At 36.1% G+C, this 18133-nt stretch overlaps 2 protein-coding genes across 2 annotated transcripts; one reads left to right on the top strand and one right to left on the bottom strand.

Annotated features, from left to right (window-relative positions):
* Window positions 1-1905: 1905 nt before the first annotated feature.
* Window positions 1906-6480, top strand: rsph9 (radial spoke head component 9). Its single transcript, XM_038276514.1, has 5 exons — window positions 1906-2267; window positions 2348-2510; window positions 3531-3660; window positions 3877-4023; window positions 5963-6480. The coding sequence occupies exons 1-5, from the start codon at window positions 2041-2043 to the stop codon at window positions 6121-6123; spliced, it is 828 nt and encodes a 275-aa protein (XP_038132442.1). The 5' UTR covers window positions 1906-2040; the 3' UTR covers window positions 6124-6480.
* On the bottom strand, window positions 6276-14232 carry mrps18a (mitochondrial ribosomal protein S18A). Its single transcript, XM_038276515.1, has 6 exons — window positions 14041-14232; window positions 12730-12761; window positions 11210-11314; window positions 10980-11103; window positions 6825-6897; window positions 6276-6714 (listed from the first exon to the last, which is right to left on the bottom strand). The coding sequence occupies exons 1-6, from the start codon at window positions 14186-14188 to the stop codon at window positions 6570-6572; spliced, it is 627 nt and encodes a 208-aa protein (XP_038132443.1). The 5' UTR covers window positions 14189-14232; the 3' UTR covers window positions 6276-6569.
* Between the last annotated feature and the right edge of the window lie 3901 nt (window positions 14233-18133).

Here is an 18133-nt window from a genome sequence, read left to right on the forward strand (position 1 = left end):
AAAAAAACAGCCAGATGCCACTATATGAATTGAAAGCTCAATTTTTCGACTATTTCAAAAAAATTCTGTTGTATTCAGGGGCCAGAGAAACCTTTTACAATTTTAAATTATCCAGTTTGTTCCTAGTTAATCTTTTAACAGTTTATTTCGAACTGTTTATGGTTCGAACTGCCTGTAGGTGATCTTGGATATTTAGGGAAGTAGTTGTTAGAAGCCCCCAATCCTGCAATTCAAATTATTTTCAGAGTAATTAAGTACGCTATCCTATTTGCAACTGAATACTGTCCACAAAACGCTGTTTTTTTGTTGTTTTTTTTTTTTCAAAACTGGCTTGTTTATTTAAAGAAATATGTTGAACAGATTTTGAAAAGAGCATCCAATAGTGTAGTAACAATTGTAGAAATAGCTAACTTTATTCTAAATAGATAAAAATACACAAATTAGACGGATTGGACTTTTGAAAGTAGCACCTCATTATTCCAAATAAATCAGTAGGGTTCCATCAGTGGTGTCAAAAGTACACACATTTGTTACTTAAGTAGAACTATAGATACTGCAGTTTAAAAAACCTCTTTACTCAAGTAAAAGTGAAAAAGTATGTGCTCCAAAAACTACTTAAAGTATAAAAGTATAAAGTAAACTTTAAAAAAAAAACGCCAGATGCCACTATATGAATTGAAAGCTCAATATGTTGACTATTTTAAGAAATTCTTTGAGATATGGCCAAGAATGAGGGAGGTCTTGTTGGTCTCCGTCTCCATCTACCGATAAGCTCTCACCTGTTTCCGACCTTTCAGACGTTTCAACATCTTTTTCTGAATCCAACATTGTAGCATGGCATAGACAATTCACGTTTGCAGTTTGAAGAACACCTGCTTGATTCTGATGATTTCCTTTAGCTAACCAATGAGTGTTTGCGTTATATGACTCATCCAATTACACTAGTTTTCTCTAGATGTGGTTGGCGCCAATGATCTGCATTGGATGGAGCATATGATGTGAAACAAATATTTAGAAACATTAAACCGAAGCCGCAACTAACGTGTTTTAAAAATGTAAGGAATAGAAAGTACAGATAGTTGTGTGAAAATGTAATGAGTAGAAGTAATGGAGTAAAGTATAGATACCTAAATAGTGTACTTAAGTACAGTAACAAAGTATTTGTACGTTGTTACTTGACATCTCTGCTCTTCAGTTAGAATAAGTAGTCAATTTAATCTTTGTTGCTATGCCAAAAGAGTAAAAGTGACTACAATTATGTTCCAGTGACTTTAGTTTCCGGGATATGATTCAGGCTAAATCATTACATTAATCACAAGCACAGTCATTGGATCTTACATCAGGACTAATTCACAGAGTGTGGGAGGCCCTGCCTGCGTCAGGGTCTACGCATGATCCCGTGGGAAATGACGTCAGACGCTGGTCTCCAGGCTGGGAGATCCCTAATTTAAAACATAACCGTAGCTTTACCCAATATAGGAAAAAATAAATTAATCTCCACACTCCACAACATTATTGTTAAATTCACGTACGTTTTTGATAAAAAAAAATGCGATAGATGAGTTGAACATCATCATTATTATTATTTATTTATTTTTTATCTTTTCCCCCTTGTTATTGGATTCTCTCTGTCCGCTTTTCTCCCTCTGAATCTTTACTGAATCAAACACTTTACTAAGTTAAGCTGTGCCTTATTTTTTTCGATTGTCGTTTTTTTTTTTTTGTCTTTATATCTTGGATATAGGTTATTATCTTAATACAGCCGTAATTTTCAATCGCATTTGTAGATAATAAAAAAAATTGTTCGTTGTAATATTATTTTCTAATGCGTGTGGTCGTGTAAACGTAGAGATATAATTTTAACCAACCAAAATAAAGTATGAAGACCGGTCACTATAGCAACGATGTTTTGTTGTCAGTAGCAACCAAAATAACGCCCGGAGAGTGTCCGTTTTAACTAGCTTGTATGCTGGTTTGGTTCATTTTATTTAAGATTTTTTTTTATAAAGTCCAGGTGCCGCTGTGCGCAGCAGTGGGTCAATGGATTCTTGTTCTCTCTACTATTCTCTGGACCTCGTTGCCAGCAGCGGACATGTTCTAACTGTTGAGCAGAGAATCGCTCTTCAAACGTCCCTGTTGATCCTGAAGAAAAAGTACAAGTTCCAACGGGTCATGTTATGGGGCAAAATATTGGGAATACAGGAGAACTACTTCATAGCTCAAGGGAGAGGTGAATCTGAAATAAAGGATCGGAAATATCTGTACAGGTAGGAACACAAAGTTCCCCTAATTATTTTAACTTTTCCCTGGTTTTCATTATTTGTTGTTTTTGATCTGTCTCTTTAAGCCTCGACTGCATGGAATGGTTCCTTCTTCCCATGGTCACTGAGTCTATGATTGAAGAAGTGTCCAAAGCGGTCAGGGGTCATTTCATAGGAGAACCCTCTTTTGTGTATGAACAGATCCACAGCCATGGAGGTGGAGAAGAGGCTGCAGAGGGGGAGGAGGTGGTAGGTTTGTCTCAATGCCCTAGGAGTCATTTAGATGGGAAAGTTTGAGCTTTTTTTAATTTACAGAATATAAACTATTTGATAATTTCTCATTCAAAATAAGAAATACAGCAAATCTGAACTTGAATGTCCTACACCAGAGGCGTAGCCAGAAGATTTTTATCAGGGTGGCCAGACAATAACCAATGTACACTGACGGTGGCCGGAAGTGGATTGGCACAAGAACCTCACGGTCAATCTACACAGTTCCAACAGGAAAATTAAGGGGCAAAACATCCATATTTTCTAAATAAAGACAAACTATATTTTCCCACAGACTTTACTAACAAATAGACTAATATATTTAAACATCTGTAATTTCTAGATAAAAGGTATAGCGGATAAAATTCTTTCAGTTTTGAGTTCTGGGGCGTAAATCTTTTCCATTATCATTACTTACCTACTTGTATCAATAAACATTCTGCATAAAATTTATATTTACAAGCACTTATATCTACATAGATTGATTATTTGATAAGTTTTTATTAAAACTGTTATTTACCTTTGATTTCACTGAAGACTCCTAGATGACTTGCAGACACATAATTTTCTCTATACCCCATAAAACACAAAATCTAGTTCTGAAAAGAGAATTAATTCTGTACTTATCATCTTTGATGTTAGTATATTGATGTGCATAATTAACCACAAAAAATCAAAATGTTTTCACTATTCCACTCGAGATTATTACTGCTGCCACCATCTGTATTAGAGGGAAAAAATGCTAGGGGTGGCCATGGCCACCTCTGGCCCCCAATCTAGCTCTTTCCCTGTCCTACACTGGGCAGATATTCATTCAATTATTTAAAACCAAATGCTTTGATGCCCTAACAAATACTAACAGGTTTTGGCTCTCTAAACGACCAAAGTTAGATATTTTCTTGCATTGTCTGTTAGCTTTTCCTTTCTCGTTTTAAAACAAGTCTGAGTGGTTTTCTAATTGTGAAATAAAATAGTTGCATTCCTCCATGTTGGTTCCAGATCAGGGTGAATGAGGAGAAGAGGCTGGCAGTGACTGTTCATCTTATTGATGAAGACGTGTCTGTGGTACCCAGAGGCGCCTTCATCAGAAATCCACTTGGTCATGTCCAGATGAACCGCAGCTTTGAAGGTAAATGTGCTGTAAATTGTGGTACAGATTCCTCCGTCTTATTCATCATCATGGAAATGACATCCTCTGTTTTAGAGCCTTTGAGTCACAACTGTTTGAAGTGGGTTTACATATTTCAAGGATACATCATCTTTGCAATATCTAGGCAGGTTTGTGTATAGAGCTACATCCTTGTTTTGTTTTAGTTACATTTAAAAGTTTTGTGTTTATTCTTAGGTCTTTCTGAATCAGAAGCGAGGAGGCTTGAGAATTATCTACACTTCCGTGAATGGAAGACGGGAAACAAGAAATCCATCACAGATATGTGGGAATGGAGTCCAGCCATCGATTTTCTGGATGCCCTCAGTGATGACATTCCTAAAGGTAAAGATGCATTTTTCTTACCACAGATTATTGTATATCGGATGAAAAAAAAAACACAGGAGTTGTTGCAATTACTTTTTCACCTTTTAAAAGAGTACCTAGGTCAGATCTGACAAAAATATACTGTAATCTGACTTGCAGAGGCTAACATTCATATATGCCTTTTGGATTTTGTTTCTATTCTATAACATTTGGAACTCTGATTTCAATCCCTATTATTGGGATTATTAATAATTTGCTAAGAAATTCAGCATATAGTCGTGAAGTGATAGTAGAAATTGATACCTGGTATAAAACTTTTTAAATAACATTTTAAAAGTTATTACAAGTTATTACATTGTCTATGGTTTCTGTTTTAACCCATTGTTCCACCTGAACTGTGGATTTTTGTAGCTCCTCAAGTCACTATTGGCTTTATAGTCCTCTATGATGTTTGCTCTTATTCCCTAGCCTGCCTGGTCCAGGTTGATGACCATATATTTTTGATTTTTTAAGTTGTGCCATGGTCTTTCTTAGGATATATATATATTTTTTCCACCTAACCCTGCTTTAAACTTCTTCAAAATTTAATGCATGATCTGTTACTAACTGGAGTAATACAAGTACATTATATTCTTCTCATATTTCTATGCAAAAAAATATAAAGAACTAAATTTCTGCTTAAAATCAGACTACATTGTGTTGTTCTATCAGATACATTCCTAATGTAATACAATTTTGCAAGGCAAAACTTATCCAGGATATCAGTGTGGCTTTACAGATTTTTGTTAATTATTACTAGTAAGATTGTTCCATTCAGGGATTTAACTGATGAGTTTCACTCCAAGCTTTTGCAGCTTTTTAGAGACTTTCTAGAATTATTTTACGATTCTTTGTTTAGCAAATTTATATTCAATAGTCAAGGATTCAGACTAATTTTTTAAATCTAAATTCTTAAGACCTCTACTCTTGAATTCACTTTGTAAAAGCCTGAAATAAACCAGAAATATTCCTCTGAGTATGAAAACTGTAGCTGTAAAGAGATGGATAGCTGCATTTAATAGGATCAGTTTAATGCTGACAGCACATTCTGGCCCTCAGAAAGTTCCATGTAATGGAAAGAGCGGCTAAATCCAGAAGGCAAATATTAAACCGCAAATACTGTACAGGCAGTCATGCGATTTTGGTTATGCAAAGTCATGTCGACATGACAGTAAGGTTTGTCGCTGGATCCCATCCAGCCCAGAGCGACCATGCATAGCGAAGCCCTGGGTGTGAAATATGTGGATGTCAGACGACTTGAAGAAATGTTTAGCACCCGCAAGTAAACATATAGCAGATGTTCGCTTCAAGAGAGCTTCCACATGTGCATTTGTTTATGCGAGCAGCGCATCACTACAGCAGACAGCACGCAGCTGCTTCAGTGCAAATAAAACAGACTGAGAAAGATGGAGAGGGCATATTTGGAAACGATCCCAAAATCGCTTGGGGGGAGGAGAGAGAGATCTGTTCCAACAACCTCTGCTCCCTTGCCTTTCACATCTTCATTTACTATGAATCTCACAAAATGAAGAAACCTAAATTGCAATTTTACTTGGAGTTGCATCATGTTTGCAGACAAGTCCAAAAGCAACAGTTGAAAAAAGCTGGCTCATTGATCAGAATCGCCTCCCTTTGTGTTATCAAGTGTTTTCATAATAGCCAATCCCGTTCTCGTTCAACTCCCATGTCCTTCGTGTTTATGGTCCCACCCAAGCAAGCAGAGAAACAGGCTAGACGGTAAACACCAAAAAGCACAAAGGGATGATTTATTGGTGTATCCCTTGGCAGTTTCTTGCATGTGAACAAGATGGTTTTCCCAAAGATTACTGCAGGCTTTACTTCAATGCAGAGAGCAGGAGGTAGCCACTTCCTGTGATTTCATGCCAACTGTTTACAGGTCTGCTCTGTTTGCGTTTAGGATCGTGGAGTCTTCAGTTTGAGTGTGCCAGCAGAGTGTGTGTTCTGCGCAGCCTCCTGTGGCCTGGACTCACTTTCTACCATGTGCCCATGACGCCACAGCATGGATACATCTACATTGGCTTCGGAATGAAAAACATTGACCTTCCTTTCAAGCTGTAAAAGAATGAATGATTTCCTATGGCTGCATTTTTATTTAAACTAACTTTTTCATTTTCTTGTCTTAAGAGTAACTATAATCAGTTAACAATGAGCTCTGTTCCCTTAAAAAAAAAAAAAAAAAGCTATTGCTTCACAGTAAACACGAGGGGAGAGAGAGTAAACATTGACATTTTATTTAAACATCTGTTTTGTGTCAAGTTTGCACAGTCAACATACCACCTACTTTGAAAGTGTAACACGGACCCCAGTGGTTGGTGACATGAAGTTGTTGTAGAATGTTTTGATAGTTAGATAAGATGGTTCAGGGTGGGGCTGGATATGACTCAATAAAGGTCTGATGCAGATGAATAAACAAAAGTCAGTCTTCAGTCTTCAGCCACGCCTTTATGACATAAATCCAGGGTAATATGAAGATCCATCCTCCAGCTGCTGTATGGACATGTCCTTCAGTGCTTTATATAAAGCGGCTTCACACCGTACCGCACGTTGTTCCTCAGTGCCGGGTGACCAACATCCATGCGCTTCTTGCACCACTTCAGTCCCTTTTTATAGATGGGTTTCACCGAGGTAATTGACCAGCGAGTCAAGTATCTGTAAACCAAACACAGATGTGAAATAATGTTTTATAGCATTAAACCCACTCAAAGGCAAAGAGGGGAAATAATGGAGGTAAAACAAAAGATGTAGCAGCAGAGCAGCACCTGTTCAATTGGGGCTTGGTCCTCTTTGGGACATGACCCTCTGGAAGTCTGGGTCTGTGGTCAGGGAGCAGACCTTCAACACAGACAATAAAGAAGATGTATTACTTCCAGCAACGAGAAACATAAATAGTCTCAGAACTTAAGATTTCCTTTTAAGTGAGCATTTGGAACCAGGAACAGCCCACAGATGTTAAAGATATTGAGACATACACAGATGCAGTACTCTTAGGCACAACTGGCCTTTTTTTTCAAAATCTTTGAAAGTGATCAGACAGGAAATGGGAATAAGAGTGGGGAAAAGACATGTAGTGAAGGTCAACAGTCCAAAACTACAACCCCTGACAGCCACGTTGAGGACTTCCACCATACATGGGTCACACGGTTTACCCTGCCATCATAGCACCCTAGAGGCACACTGATATATTACAGTCACTATGTTTACATAATAATATGCGATTGGGGAAAACAGCTGATCGAACTCAAAACGTATTATTATATTCTGATCAGATTTAACAGAACTGGAATGAAATTGTAATCCAAATGAAGGCTGGTTTAAACTGATTGACAATCTGAACAGCGATGTAAACACTCATTAGGATCAAGTTATTCTTAATGAGGAATGCTAACCCACATCAACAATGTGGCTAGCTAATATCCGAATATTTAGATCAGCATCTTATTCCGATTGATTAGGTCCATGTTAATCTTACATACCAATTTTTTTTCCTTTATCCGATTGCATTTTAATCCAAATGAGAAATTTTGTGCTTGTAAACGTAGTTAGCGTTTGTGCTAGAATAAGAACAAGGAAGCTGATACATTTAACTGAAATGTGTTTCTATTATTTTTTTTATTCATTTTATAAAGAAACTACAAAAAACAAGGTCATCATAAAACACAAAGAAATTCAACACAACTTTAAAGTCGTAGGAAAGCGACTGTTCCAAACGTTGCATTTCCGAATTCTCCCGAGTCGTGCACGACTTTACACGAGTGAATAAAGTGAATTTGATTTGTCTAGTTCAAGAGGGCGGGATTGTTGTGGTAGAAGATTCGCAAGCAAGTTTGATTGTGGGCGGTTTTACGGAAGCAATCTTGCTAACCAGTCAGCAGCTTAGAGTTAGTAGGTTGCCAATGGGAAATTCCATTGGGACCAAGTAGCACTAAATTGGTGACTTAGAAACGACACTGTCAAGGAACGCTATGGACAGCTGAAACATGCAAGAGGAGGAGAGTTTTGTGTCGGAGGTCGTGGATGAGTCTCCTCCGCTCCTTTCAATGCAGCGCTCACAGAGCTCGGAGTATTAAGTTAAAAGTTCTCTTTTCTGTTGCTGATGTTCAATAAAAGTACGTTTTAAGATCATTTGAGGTGTGAATATACTTTTAGGCATCACTATATGGCCCAGCGGCAAGGTCTAATTCAAGCCTGTCTGCAGCAGCCCTCTCTCAGCATAGCCATATGTGAAGGACCGCTGGCTATGATGGAGAGTTTTTTGTTTTATTTGGCAAAATGTTCATTTGATTTGTGTTTATCTGACTGTGCTAATTATTATTACCACACTAAAGGAAAAAAGTCATAATTTATTATTATCAAGAGGATATTAATAACAGGATGAGAAGCAGCTCCAGACGAGCCGAGCGTGTGGTGACATCACGAGTACGCTTCTTCTGTTTCTTCTGTCAATATGCTCTATCCAGAACATCTAAAGTGGAAATGTTTCGGTTTCACCTGGTTGAATTTTGTAGAAAGTCTTCCTTATTAACCCATTTGATATAATTTATCAATCAAATAATCAAAAAGATAATCAACAGATTATTTGATGTGCAAAACAATCATAGTTGGTTGCAGCTCTAATTGGAACAGAAGCGTACTCGTGAGAAACAACATTGAAAGCTAGTCTGGAGCTTAATTTCACCTCCTGTTATTAATAGTCCTAGATAATAATAAATTCTTAATTTTTTCATCTAGTGGAAGAATTTTTTTTAAACACAGATAAACATAAATGAAATGAACGTTTTGCCAAAAAAAAAAAGAATGCCATCAGATCCATTTGTACTTCCCACCAGCTATGCGGAGAGGGAGCTCCTGCAGACGGACTAACCTTAGGCCTGGCTGCAGTTAGTGTTTGTTCTCCTCTGATTGCCGCAGTCCTCTCAACATCTGAACTTTTTAAATCAGTAAATGGGCCATATAGTGAAGCTTAAAACGTATGATGTTCTCGCCTTAAATGTATGTTAAAACGTACTTTTGTACAACAGCAGCAGCAGAAAAGGGAACTTTTGAGTGGTTACGATTGATTATTGATGCTGGTGGTTTCTGCGGCTCTAGAACCGAATCTTGAACCAGAAACTTAATTTTAAATGCTTAGGTGATTTTTAAACATTCAAATTTAGATGGGTGATTAATAAAACATGTTTCTGTGGTGTGAAAAAAACTGAGAAGACATTTATTCCTACTTTAAACAGTCTTTAAGAAACATGAATATAACAGTGTTTCAACTGCAACTTCTCTGATTCATTACTGTTGAAATAAATGAGCATTTATTTTATCACATATGTTCATGTATATTATGATTCATGTTTTTGCAACAAAAAAAAACAACAGTGTGATGATAAAACAGAGCCGGACTGCTCATAATAAAGAGAGGAAAAGAGTCTTGAAAGTCATTATGGAATATTGCTTGCTTATGAAAAAATATAGGATATCTGTTAAGGACAATCCAATGTGCTGGATTTCAATAAGCTGTGATTAAAAACAGTCCTAATGTTCTTTCCAGCAGAGCTGATCAGTCTTAATATGCACACACAGCAAGATTATCTCCCCTGATAATCAGGGCCCCTCTATTCTGAGCGGTCCTGATAATTGGGGCCTCTCAAGGCAGAAAATTAGCATGATTATCTTGCCCCGTAAATGCTACATTAAAGAACATGTAATTTGTTCCATACTGTGTCTGTATGCTGTCTGTGTGTTTTGTCTTTTATTGGTTGGGCTGTACCGAAACTGAAATTTCACCCTACTGGAGTGCCACAACAGGCTGGGTGACAAAGAAATCTTTAATCTTAAATACGGTAAAAGAAATCTTCAATCTCCCACATTTTCACTTTACAGGTTCTTAATTAAGACATTTTCTTGTTATTGCTTTCTTACTACCAGCTCATTGTATCCATATGTAAAGTTAAAATATTAACTTTGAAGTAAAATTATTTTCCCAGATAATGGATCCGACAGTAGCCATACTTTTTTTTATGGATAAAGTTCAGTTGGAAGTCAGACTTGGATCTGAGACTTATACCACAGCAGAGTTTACACATTAAAGTAACAACAAAACCCCATTGAGAAACCGACCCAGATGACCCACATTGCAAAGGGGTGGACCTGTTCATCCGCTAATAATAAATAAATAAACAAGGCTTTGTTGGGCTACTGTATAAAACCTGGAACTATCGCTATTTCTGATATTTTGAATTGAAAAAGCTTAAGGATGAGAAGCAAAACGTCTTCAAACTTGGAAACAAAGTCCAGTGGATTGTTTTTTATTTTATTTTTTGGAATGAAATTTAAATTTGCTACTTCTTGAACTGGATTAAAATCTAAAATAAGAAAAGTTGATATATTTCTTCTTATTTTTGTGTCCATTAATCTCCAAATAGAGGTTGTACCTTCATGTTTTTTTTTTTTTATATATATGAAATATTCCCAGGATTAGGTTTTCATTTGTTTCACATTTTCATCATCATCCTTCTTTGCAAATATTAAAATACATTTAATAATAATGAATATTTGTCTTTTACAAAAGTGACATTAAAAATTAAATACTATAATCCAAAATCCAAAGTCAGTGTAACGGTTTACTTGAAAGGGCAACCCTATTTAAGTTTTAATGTATTATCCATCAAATATGTTCCTTTTCCCTTTGGTCTTATTTTTAAAGGAACATTTTCATCTTCAAATTCATTCAGATCTAATTAACGTTGCTGGATGTTTCCAGGCTTATTCTAAGTTTTTTTCTTTTAAAATGTTACACTAATTAGAAACAGACACTTGTTTGCTCTACTTGTAATAATCTGTATAGAAACCACTGATGAGTTCAAAAAGTTTCCAGTAAATTGGATGACTTTTGTGGGCCTTTTTTTTTTATTCAGCCAAACTCTCACCAGCTCTGTGTGCCATCTGCACACAGATGGCAATCTTGCGATGCTCCTCTGGACAAAGACCAGTTATTCGCTTTGGCAGCATCCCTCCATCTGACCTGATGAACTGGCTGAGCAAAAGAACGTCCTGGAGAAAGTAGAAATCAATATACACTAAGATAAATTTAAAAAGTTTTACACCAAGGATGATTTGATTTATTATTTGGGGAAAATAGATTTTTGATTGCATTTACAGTGTAGCTGTACTTGTGCTGCAGGTTCCATCTGTAGATAGGACACTTGGCTGTTGGATTTGGAGGCTGTGGTCCTGCAGGCATATCTATAATCTCTCCCTCAATCTAGCAACAACAAAAGGGAACAAACATCCTCTGTGATAATCAATGTGTACAATCCAGAAGGTATCCACTGCACTTCACTTCCTTCATGTTACAGCCTTAATCCAAACGGGGCGACAGTGGCGTTGGATGTAGGAGTTTGCCCTGTAATCGAAGGGTTGACGGTTCAAGCCCCGACTCCGACTTTCATTGTCGTTGTGTCCTTGGGCAAGACACTTCACCTGCATTGTCTACTGATGGTGGTCAGAGGGCCCGGTGGCGCCAGTGTACGGCAGCCTCGCTTCTGTCAGTGAGCCCCAGGGCAGCTGTGGCTACAATGTAGCTTGCCACCATCAGTGTGTGAGTGTGTGCGTGAATGGGTGAATGAATGTAGTGTAAAGCGCTTTGGTCAAGTCTCCTAACTTGAATAAAGGCGCTATATAAGTACATGCCATTTACCATTTATTAAAATCATCTCCTTTCTCAACATTCTGCATACAATACGCCATTATGACAATACCTTCCTCATCTCTCCAGAATGATGAAGCAGCAATGATGTAGCTCTAACAGAATGACAACCTTTATTATTAGGGCCCTTCTTCTCTAATCCTTTACTTTAGATGGATGACTGTAGGAAAAGTCCCAGTGGTTCCAAACTTTTCAATGTACCAATTATGGGGGCCACTGTTCTCCTTGGGACCTTCAGAGCAGCAGACATTTTCCTGTATCCTTCCCTAGATTTTTGCCTCAACACAATCTTGTCTGGAAGTGCACGAACTTCACAGCAAATACTAGAAATACTTACATACACGTAATTTCTTACGTAATTCCTTCCACTGTCATAATGTATTTTAGCCCATTTGGAACATGGCTGAATGAAACTGAATGTAGAAAAGTGCAGAAAAAACAAAACAAAATAACATATTTTCTGAATGTATTCCATCAGGAAAAAATTAGATTAGATTAGATGAGCTTTATTGATCTCACAGCGGAGAAATTCACTCGTCACATATTGGCATAGAAGTTACTGAAGGTGCAAACAAGGAGGAAAAAGGTGCATTAAGAATAAACAATATATATACAGTATATCCAGGTATATACAGTACATCCAGGTATATACAGTATATCAAGATAAATAAGGATTAAGGTGCAAGTGTACATGTATCGCACACAATGAAAAACAAAATAAAAATAAGAAATAAAAAATAAAAATATGTACAATCCGGATGGCTTATTTACAGGTGGATTTACTTTAAAGTTAAGGTGTAGTAGGTAAGGAACAACGGTGAGGTATTGGTATGACTATTCTAATAGGCTTAATCATATTTGGTGGACCTACTGATACAAATAAAAACAAAAATATGCCTTGGAAATGACACATTTAAAACATTCAACCTAAACACAAAGAGAATGAAAGATTATAGCTTAATTTTACTTACGGTTGTGGTTTTGCCATCTTTTTTCTCCACCACTGGGAAGGAGACATAACAGAACATCAGGTTTTACTCATTACTGACCTGAACAACACTTAAAATCAAATTCAAAATTATATAGCAAGCCATACAGAACTGATTAAATTGACTTTGGATTAGATGTTAATTAAAACAACTCAAAAAAGCTGTTTTAAACAAATTATCCTTTGTTTCAAAGTCAGTTGTTTATTTCTTTAGATAAAATAAAAGTCAGCTTTATCTTTTACATACGTTCATTGATTAATGTTAAAGATCAGCTTGAAAAATGAAGCAAAAAAAACCCACTTGTAATTAATTTCAGAAACTTTGACTATTTAGATTGATTACACATAGAGTGAAGTATTTTAACTTTGCTTGTGCACTGGAAGGAAAAATTGATGACAAGCTATATGGAGATGATGACTGCATTTTCCAAACAGGATGTGCATAGCTGCCCACACTGCCTAAAGTACCAGGAGCTGGCCTCGTTGGACAGGGTGGTAGTGTGCTTGACTGGACAGCAAACTGTGTAATCTTAACCCAATAAAAAAAACCCAATGCTTTCAAGAGGAAGATGAGAAACCAGAACCACAGACTGATCCACACCGTGTCATGCCGCATAGATATTGTAACTCATGCAAAATTAAGTCCAACTAAGTGCTGTGCAAGGAGGAATGTGCATACTTTTCAAGAGCCTGACATTTCTGTTCCAAACATCTTGTTTTATTTAAGCCATTGTAATAATCACCTCAATTTGGGTTTTTGGAAAGTTTTCCTGTATGAGTTTTCCCTTTCTAAAATTAACTCCCAAAAAATTTACTGTTCATCTCACCCTTAGTATGGATTTAGTTTACAGATAAACTTAGTCAGCTGCCTGCATTTGTAATGTCTACAAGGAAGCTGTTCATGTCTGATTTATCTGCAGTAAAAGCATTTATGGAATGTAGTCATGTTTAATTAATGTTTTTGTATATATTATAAGATGCAGGTAATTTATAATAGCCTGATAAACTATTGGAAGGCATGATGTAAAAAAAAAAAAAAAAAAAAAGGTTTATTTATAATAAGATGAGCACATTTCACTAAAATATCTTAACATTAATATCATGATATCTTATCTACATATACACAGTTAAAGTCAGTTAGCGGTGAATACTTCTATATAATCATAGCTTGTAATACATATCTTTTATATTGTCTCGGGAATAAAAAAGAAAGAAAATACACACATGCAGTACAGGGAGACCTATGCTAACACCAACGGGTGGCTAAAACATCCCCGTTCTGACCCAGCCTCACCTTGACGAATCCCTCTGGTCTGGACGGCTATAGCAGATATCTGAGGAACATTGACCCTTGGTAGTGGACTCACGCTGGACATTATAAGACCATGTTTTAAGCCTGCAAACGAGGTCCAAATAGACCTTAGCAAGCTGCGGGCCGCCATGTTTAACTCTTGACCTTCCTCCCTCTCGCGTTTCACGTTAGAATCTCGCGATACTAAACCAGTGACGCTCCTGGTGAAACGTCATTATTACAGCCTTGATGGAAAAACTCTCATATATAATACTTAAAAGAAATTCTAATGATGCTATGCGCTGGAACAGACTTGGTTATTGATAGGTCCTTTGGATCTATTTCATTGTTTTTCTTTACAAATTCTGTTTTACTACTTATATAAAAACAATAAGGCGATAGCTTCAGTGGTATTGAGATAGGAGCCCAGTTTTCATCTGCTAAATGTTTTTTTTTCACAATAAAAACATAGAAAGGAGGAAAGAGTGATAACAAGGTTGAGATTTGGGCATGCAAGACTTTATTATACACTTTTCAAATGTCAAAAGCATACTACTGTCAAATGTCATTACTGTGGAAAATATGAAACAATAGAACATGTTATACTGGAATGTCATAAATATGAAAGCGAGAGAAGATATATGAGGAGAGAGTTTGAATGTATTAAGGAAAAGATTCATTTATTAGATATTTTGAGGAAGAATTTGGGGAGTTAACATATACAAATAATTATTTGATTTTTAAAGAAAACTAAAGAATTTCATTATAGAGAGGGTGAATGTGTGTAGGATATAGATGGGTAGAATACCAAGCTATGTAAAAGTATGTAGTTTCTTTTTTTTTTTCCTTAGAAATTATATATGTTTATAAGTAGATAGTTGATCACGAACCACACTCCATACCAGTAAGTGGCTGTAATGCTACTAAATGTTTGTTGCCAACTGCCAATAAATCCAAGGAGAAGAAGAAGAAGAAGAACTTCTCACATCTTTTTACCAGCTTCTGTGGTGGTAAAGAGAAAGGTGGTGGTACTTGTGCTTAAATTTACATGATGATATAAAAAGAAAACAAATAAGAGATAATGATGTGGTCTCTCTTTCTACATTTACCTCTAAATGAGGTGGACACTTTTCAATATATCATCATATTTCCTTCTGTTCAATTTTTAAATGTTTCCATCATTTTTAGGTGGTGTTTGTCACATTCTTCTTGGACATAGCAAACTTCAGTTTTTTTCTCTCCACTTATTTGTTTTTTTTTTTCAGTTTCAATAAAAATGTTCAGCTTCTTCATACCCACCTAATAAAACAAATAAATAGTATTTACTATATTTTAAAACTTCTATTACAGACTAGAGCCTCATTGACTTAAATAAACCCTTTTCTACAATAAAAAAAAAAAAAAAACTTAAACACTGTCTATCATCATCGTCAAATGAATATAAAGCTAGAAAACAATGGAACTAAACTTGAATAACATTTGATGGTATTCCATTCAACCTGCTTTTTTATTTATTTATTTATTTTATTTTTTTAACTAAGTTGTAGTTAGCTTTACTTTATTGCGACAAAGAATTTCTACGTATTAATTTTTAATAACAATAAAGATAGCATAGACAAGAATATAAATCATTTGTCATGTTTGAAGGGTTAAAAATTTAACAATTTCCAATGTTTTATTTTATTTATTTATTTTATTTGTAGAAAGTACAACCTAAATAGAGACAGACAATTCTGATAGTTCACATCCTCAACAAAAGGTTTAGACTATGACTCTGCCTTTTTTTTTTTTTTTCTTTTCACCAAATTCTTGAATGCTAATTTTTTCAGAGAAACAGTTTTAGGAGGGAGAAACAAATATATGCCAAGTATATTTTTAATGTTTTTTTTTGTTTTTTTTATTAATGTCAGGACTCAGAACAGAGGGACCCAGTATTCAAGGCAAGACAGACATTGGGATAACTCAAAAAGCGTTTATTAAAACATTGATCTGTAGTTGCAGCTGCATCTGAGCAAGGAAATTCTGGGGAGAGGAAACACTGGTTAGTGACCACATAAATCTCATGGAGGAAGATTATCAAAATGAGTCACTGACCCGGATTACAAGATCAGTCCATAACAGGAGAAAAAGGTAGGATTACTCTCAACAGGATGCAGCAGTGTTCCCCAGAGTCTCCCAGGTGCTGCAGCCTTGGAGAATAGGCAGGAGTCCGAAGCCAGGTCAGGCAAACAGATCAGAACAGGAACAGACAGGCTCAGGGATACAGGACTCCGACTACAGCTCAGGCAAATCAGAAACTCTTAAAAGGCTCTCACCACTGGAGCAAGAATAATCTAGCTTGATGACTGGATGCAAGCACCTTAAATAGAGGCAGTAGCAGGTGGATCAGATCAGCAGTGATTAGAAACCAGGCAGAGTTAGACAGGTGAATGACAATAATATATATATATATATATATATATATATATATATATATATATATATATATATATATATATATATATATATATATATATATATATATATACATATATATATATATATTAGCATTTGCATTAGATTGTATATTTTTTCAACTTTACATACATCTGTAAATCTTAAATTGGACTCATGAGTCTAATTTAAGATGAGTAGTTCATAAATCAGTTTCTCAGCACTTCAGTAGCCTTTTTCTGCCTGTAGTTTTCACTGTTTCATAGTTCCTTTGATGTCTACTCCTTTACCGTTTGTTGAAAATTTGTTAAGAAGAGCCACTCTTACTGGAGTGCACTGAGCTTTATCTTCAAGCTGTTGTGGACCTCTGACTTTTCTACTCAGAATTCCTGTTTTAGAATTCTGAAACAGGAATTCGAATAGCTTTACGAAATAATAAAGCTATTTCGTATTTGTACTTGCAAATTGCCCTAAAGAAGAAAACAGTGATAAACACCAAGGTGACAGGTTGAACTATTTCTTATGCAACATATTTCAGGAACATCAATTCTACAGTGTCCCTCTTCTAAGCAGTGTGTTCCTTGGATACTTTTATCTTTGTTTTGCTTTTCCTCTGAAGCCAATAAGCTCACTGTCCATTCTTCTTGCTTACCTTGCTCATCAGATGAAAGCTTAAGTCGACCCAAAGCACCACTGTTGGGACATGCAAGGCCTTTAATGCAGAAACCTCATTATACAGGTAAACTCACCAAGCACAGATAAAGTGGCAGATAAAGTTTGTGATGTCTGATAGTGTTATCATGAGAACAATATGCCATTATGCAGTTGCAATGTTTTTGCTTGCTATGTTTCCGAGTTTATCTTGTATCTTTATCTTTATATTTAAAGGAACCGTTTAAGGAATCCAAAGCTGGCCTGCAGCTGCACATCTGTGTACAAGTTGAGGTCTTGATTGAAATAAATGACGGAGCCTTCAGAGCATTGTTAAAGCCCTTTTGAAAGTAACGGTACCCTGTGAGGGTTTGACCACTGGAAGTATAAAGCAGCCATAATTCAGTACTAAGGGTGGTTTAGTTGCATTATTATAAACAGAAGCATGAATTTTGGAAAGCATGCAAAATTTTCAGGAAGCAACACAAACTGTGGGAAGACTTTAGAATGATACATAGTTGGTGTGTGTCACAAAAAGAATAAGAAGGAAACAAATAGTAGGGGTTTAAACAACCCACAGTGTTATTTCATATTTTACAAAATAGAACTTGCACATTTTAAAACCTCAGCCAGTTAAACCATTATTATACATTTCTAATGGTGTCTAGAACTGAATGCAGCTGTGAAAGCAGCCTGGAGCACATTTGGGATTGCAGAGACTGCTGAAAGAAAGAATGTTATACATATATCCACATGAATACGAGCCCATAGCAGGCCATAAAGAAACATCTCCAACTCAATTAGCATCATGCGGCCTTTAAACAATAGCAAAGCATCAACAAAGTCTTTTAGCCGGCGTATTTCAAAGTGGAGAAAGGAAGGAGAATTCGTTACAAATCTTTTCCCTCTAACCATGGGCTATCTAATTGGATTTAAAAAATGTTTCAAATAAAAATCTATTTAAAGGTGCCGTAGGAGATCTTGGAAAAATGGTTCCAGCAAGCTATATTTT

Source organism: Cyprinodon tularosa, unplaced genomic scaffold (genome assembly GCF_016077235.1).
Source record: "Cyprinodon tularosa strain WSP-4 unplaced genomic scaffold, ASM1607723v1 ctg125, whole genome shotgun sequence".
NCBI classification, from domain to species: Eukaryota; Metazoa; Chordata; class Actinopteri; order Cyprinodontiformes; family Cyprinodontidae; genus Cyprinodon; species Cyprinodon tularosa.

Coding starts and splice junctions, on each gene's coding strand:
- rsph9 (XM_038276514.1), top strand. CDS start 2,041: ATGGATTCTTGTTCTCTCTACTATTCTCTGGACCTCGTTGCCAGCAGC. Junction 2,268..2,347: donor GATCGGAAATATCTGTACAG/GTAGGAACACAA, acceptor TGTCTCTTTAAG/CCTCGACTGCATGGAATGGT. Junction 4,024..5,962: donor CAGTGATGACATTCCTAAAG/GTAAAGATGCAT, acceptor GTTTGCGTTTAG/GATCGTGGAGTCTTCAGTTT.
- mrps18a (XM_038276515.1), bottom strand. CDS start 14,188: ATGGCGGCCCGCAGCTTGCTAAGGTCTATTTGGACCTCGTTTGCAGGC. Junction 12,762..14,040: donor GACCAGAGGGATTCGTCAAG/GTGAGGCTGGGT, acceptor TCTCCTTCCCAG/TGGTGGAGAAAAAAGATGGC. Junction 11,104..11,209: donor AGCACAAGTACAGCTACACT/GTAAATGCAATC, acceptor TACTTTCTCCAG/GACGTTCTTTTGCTCAGCCA.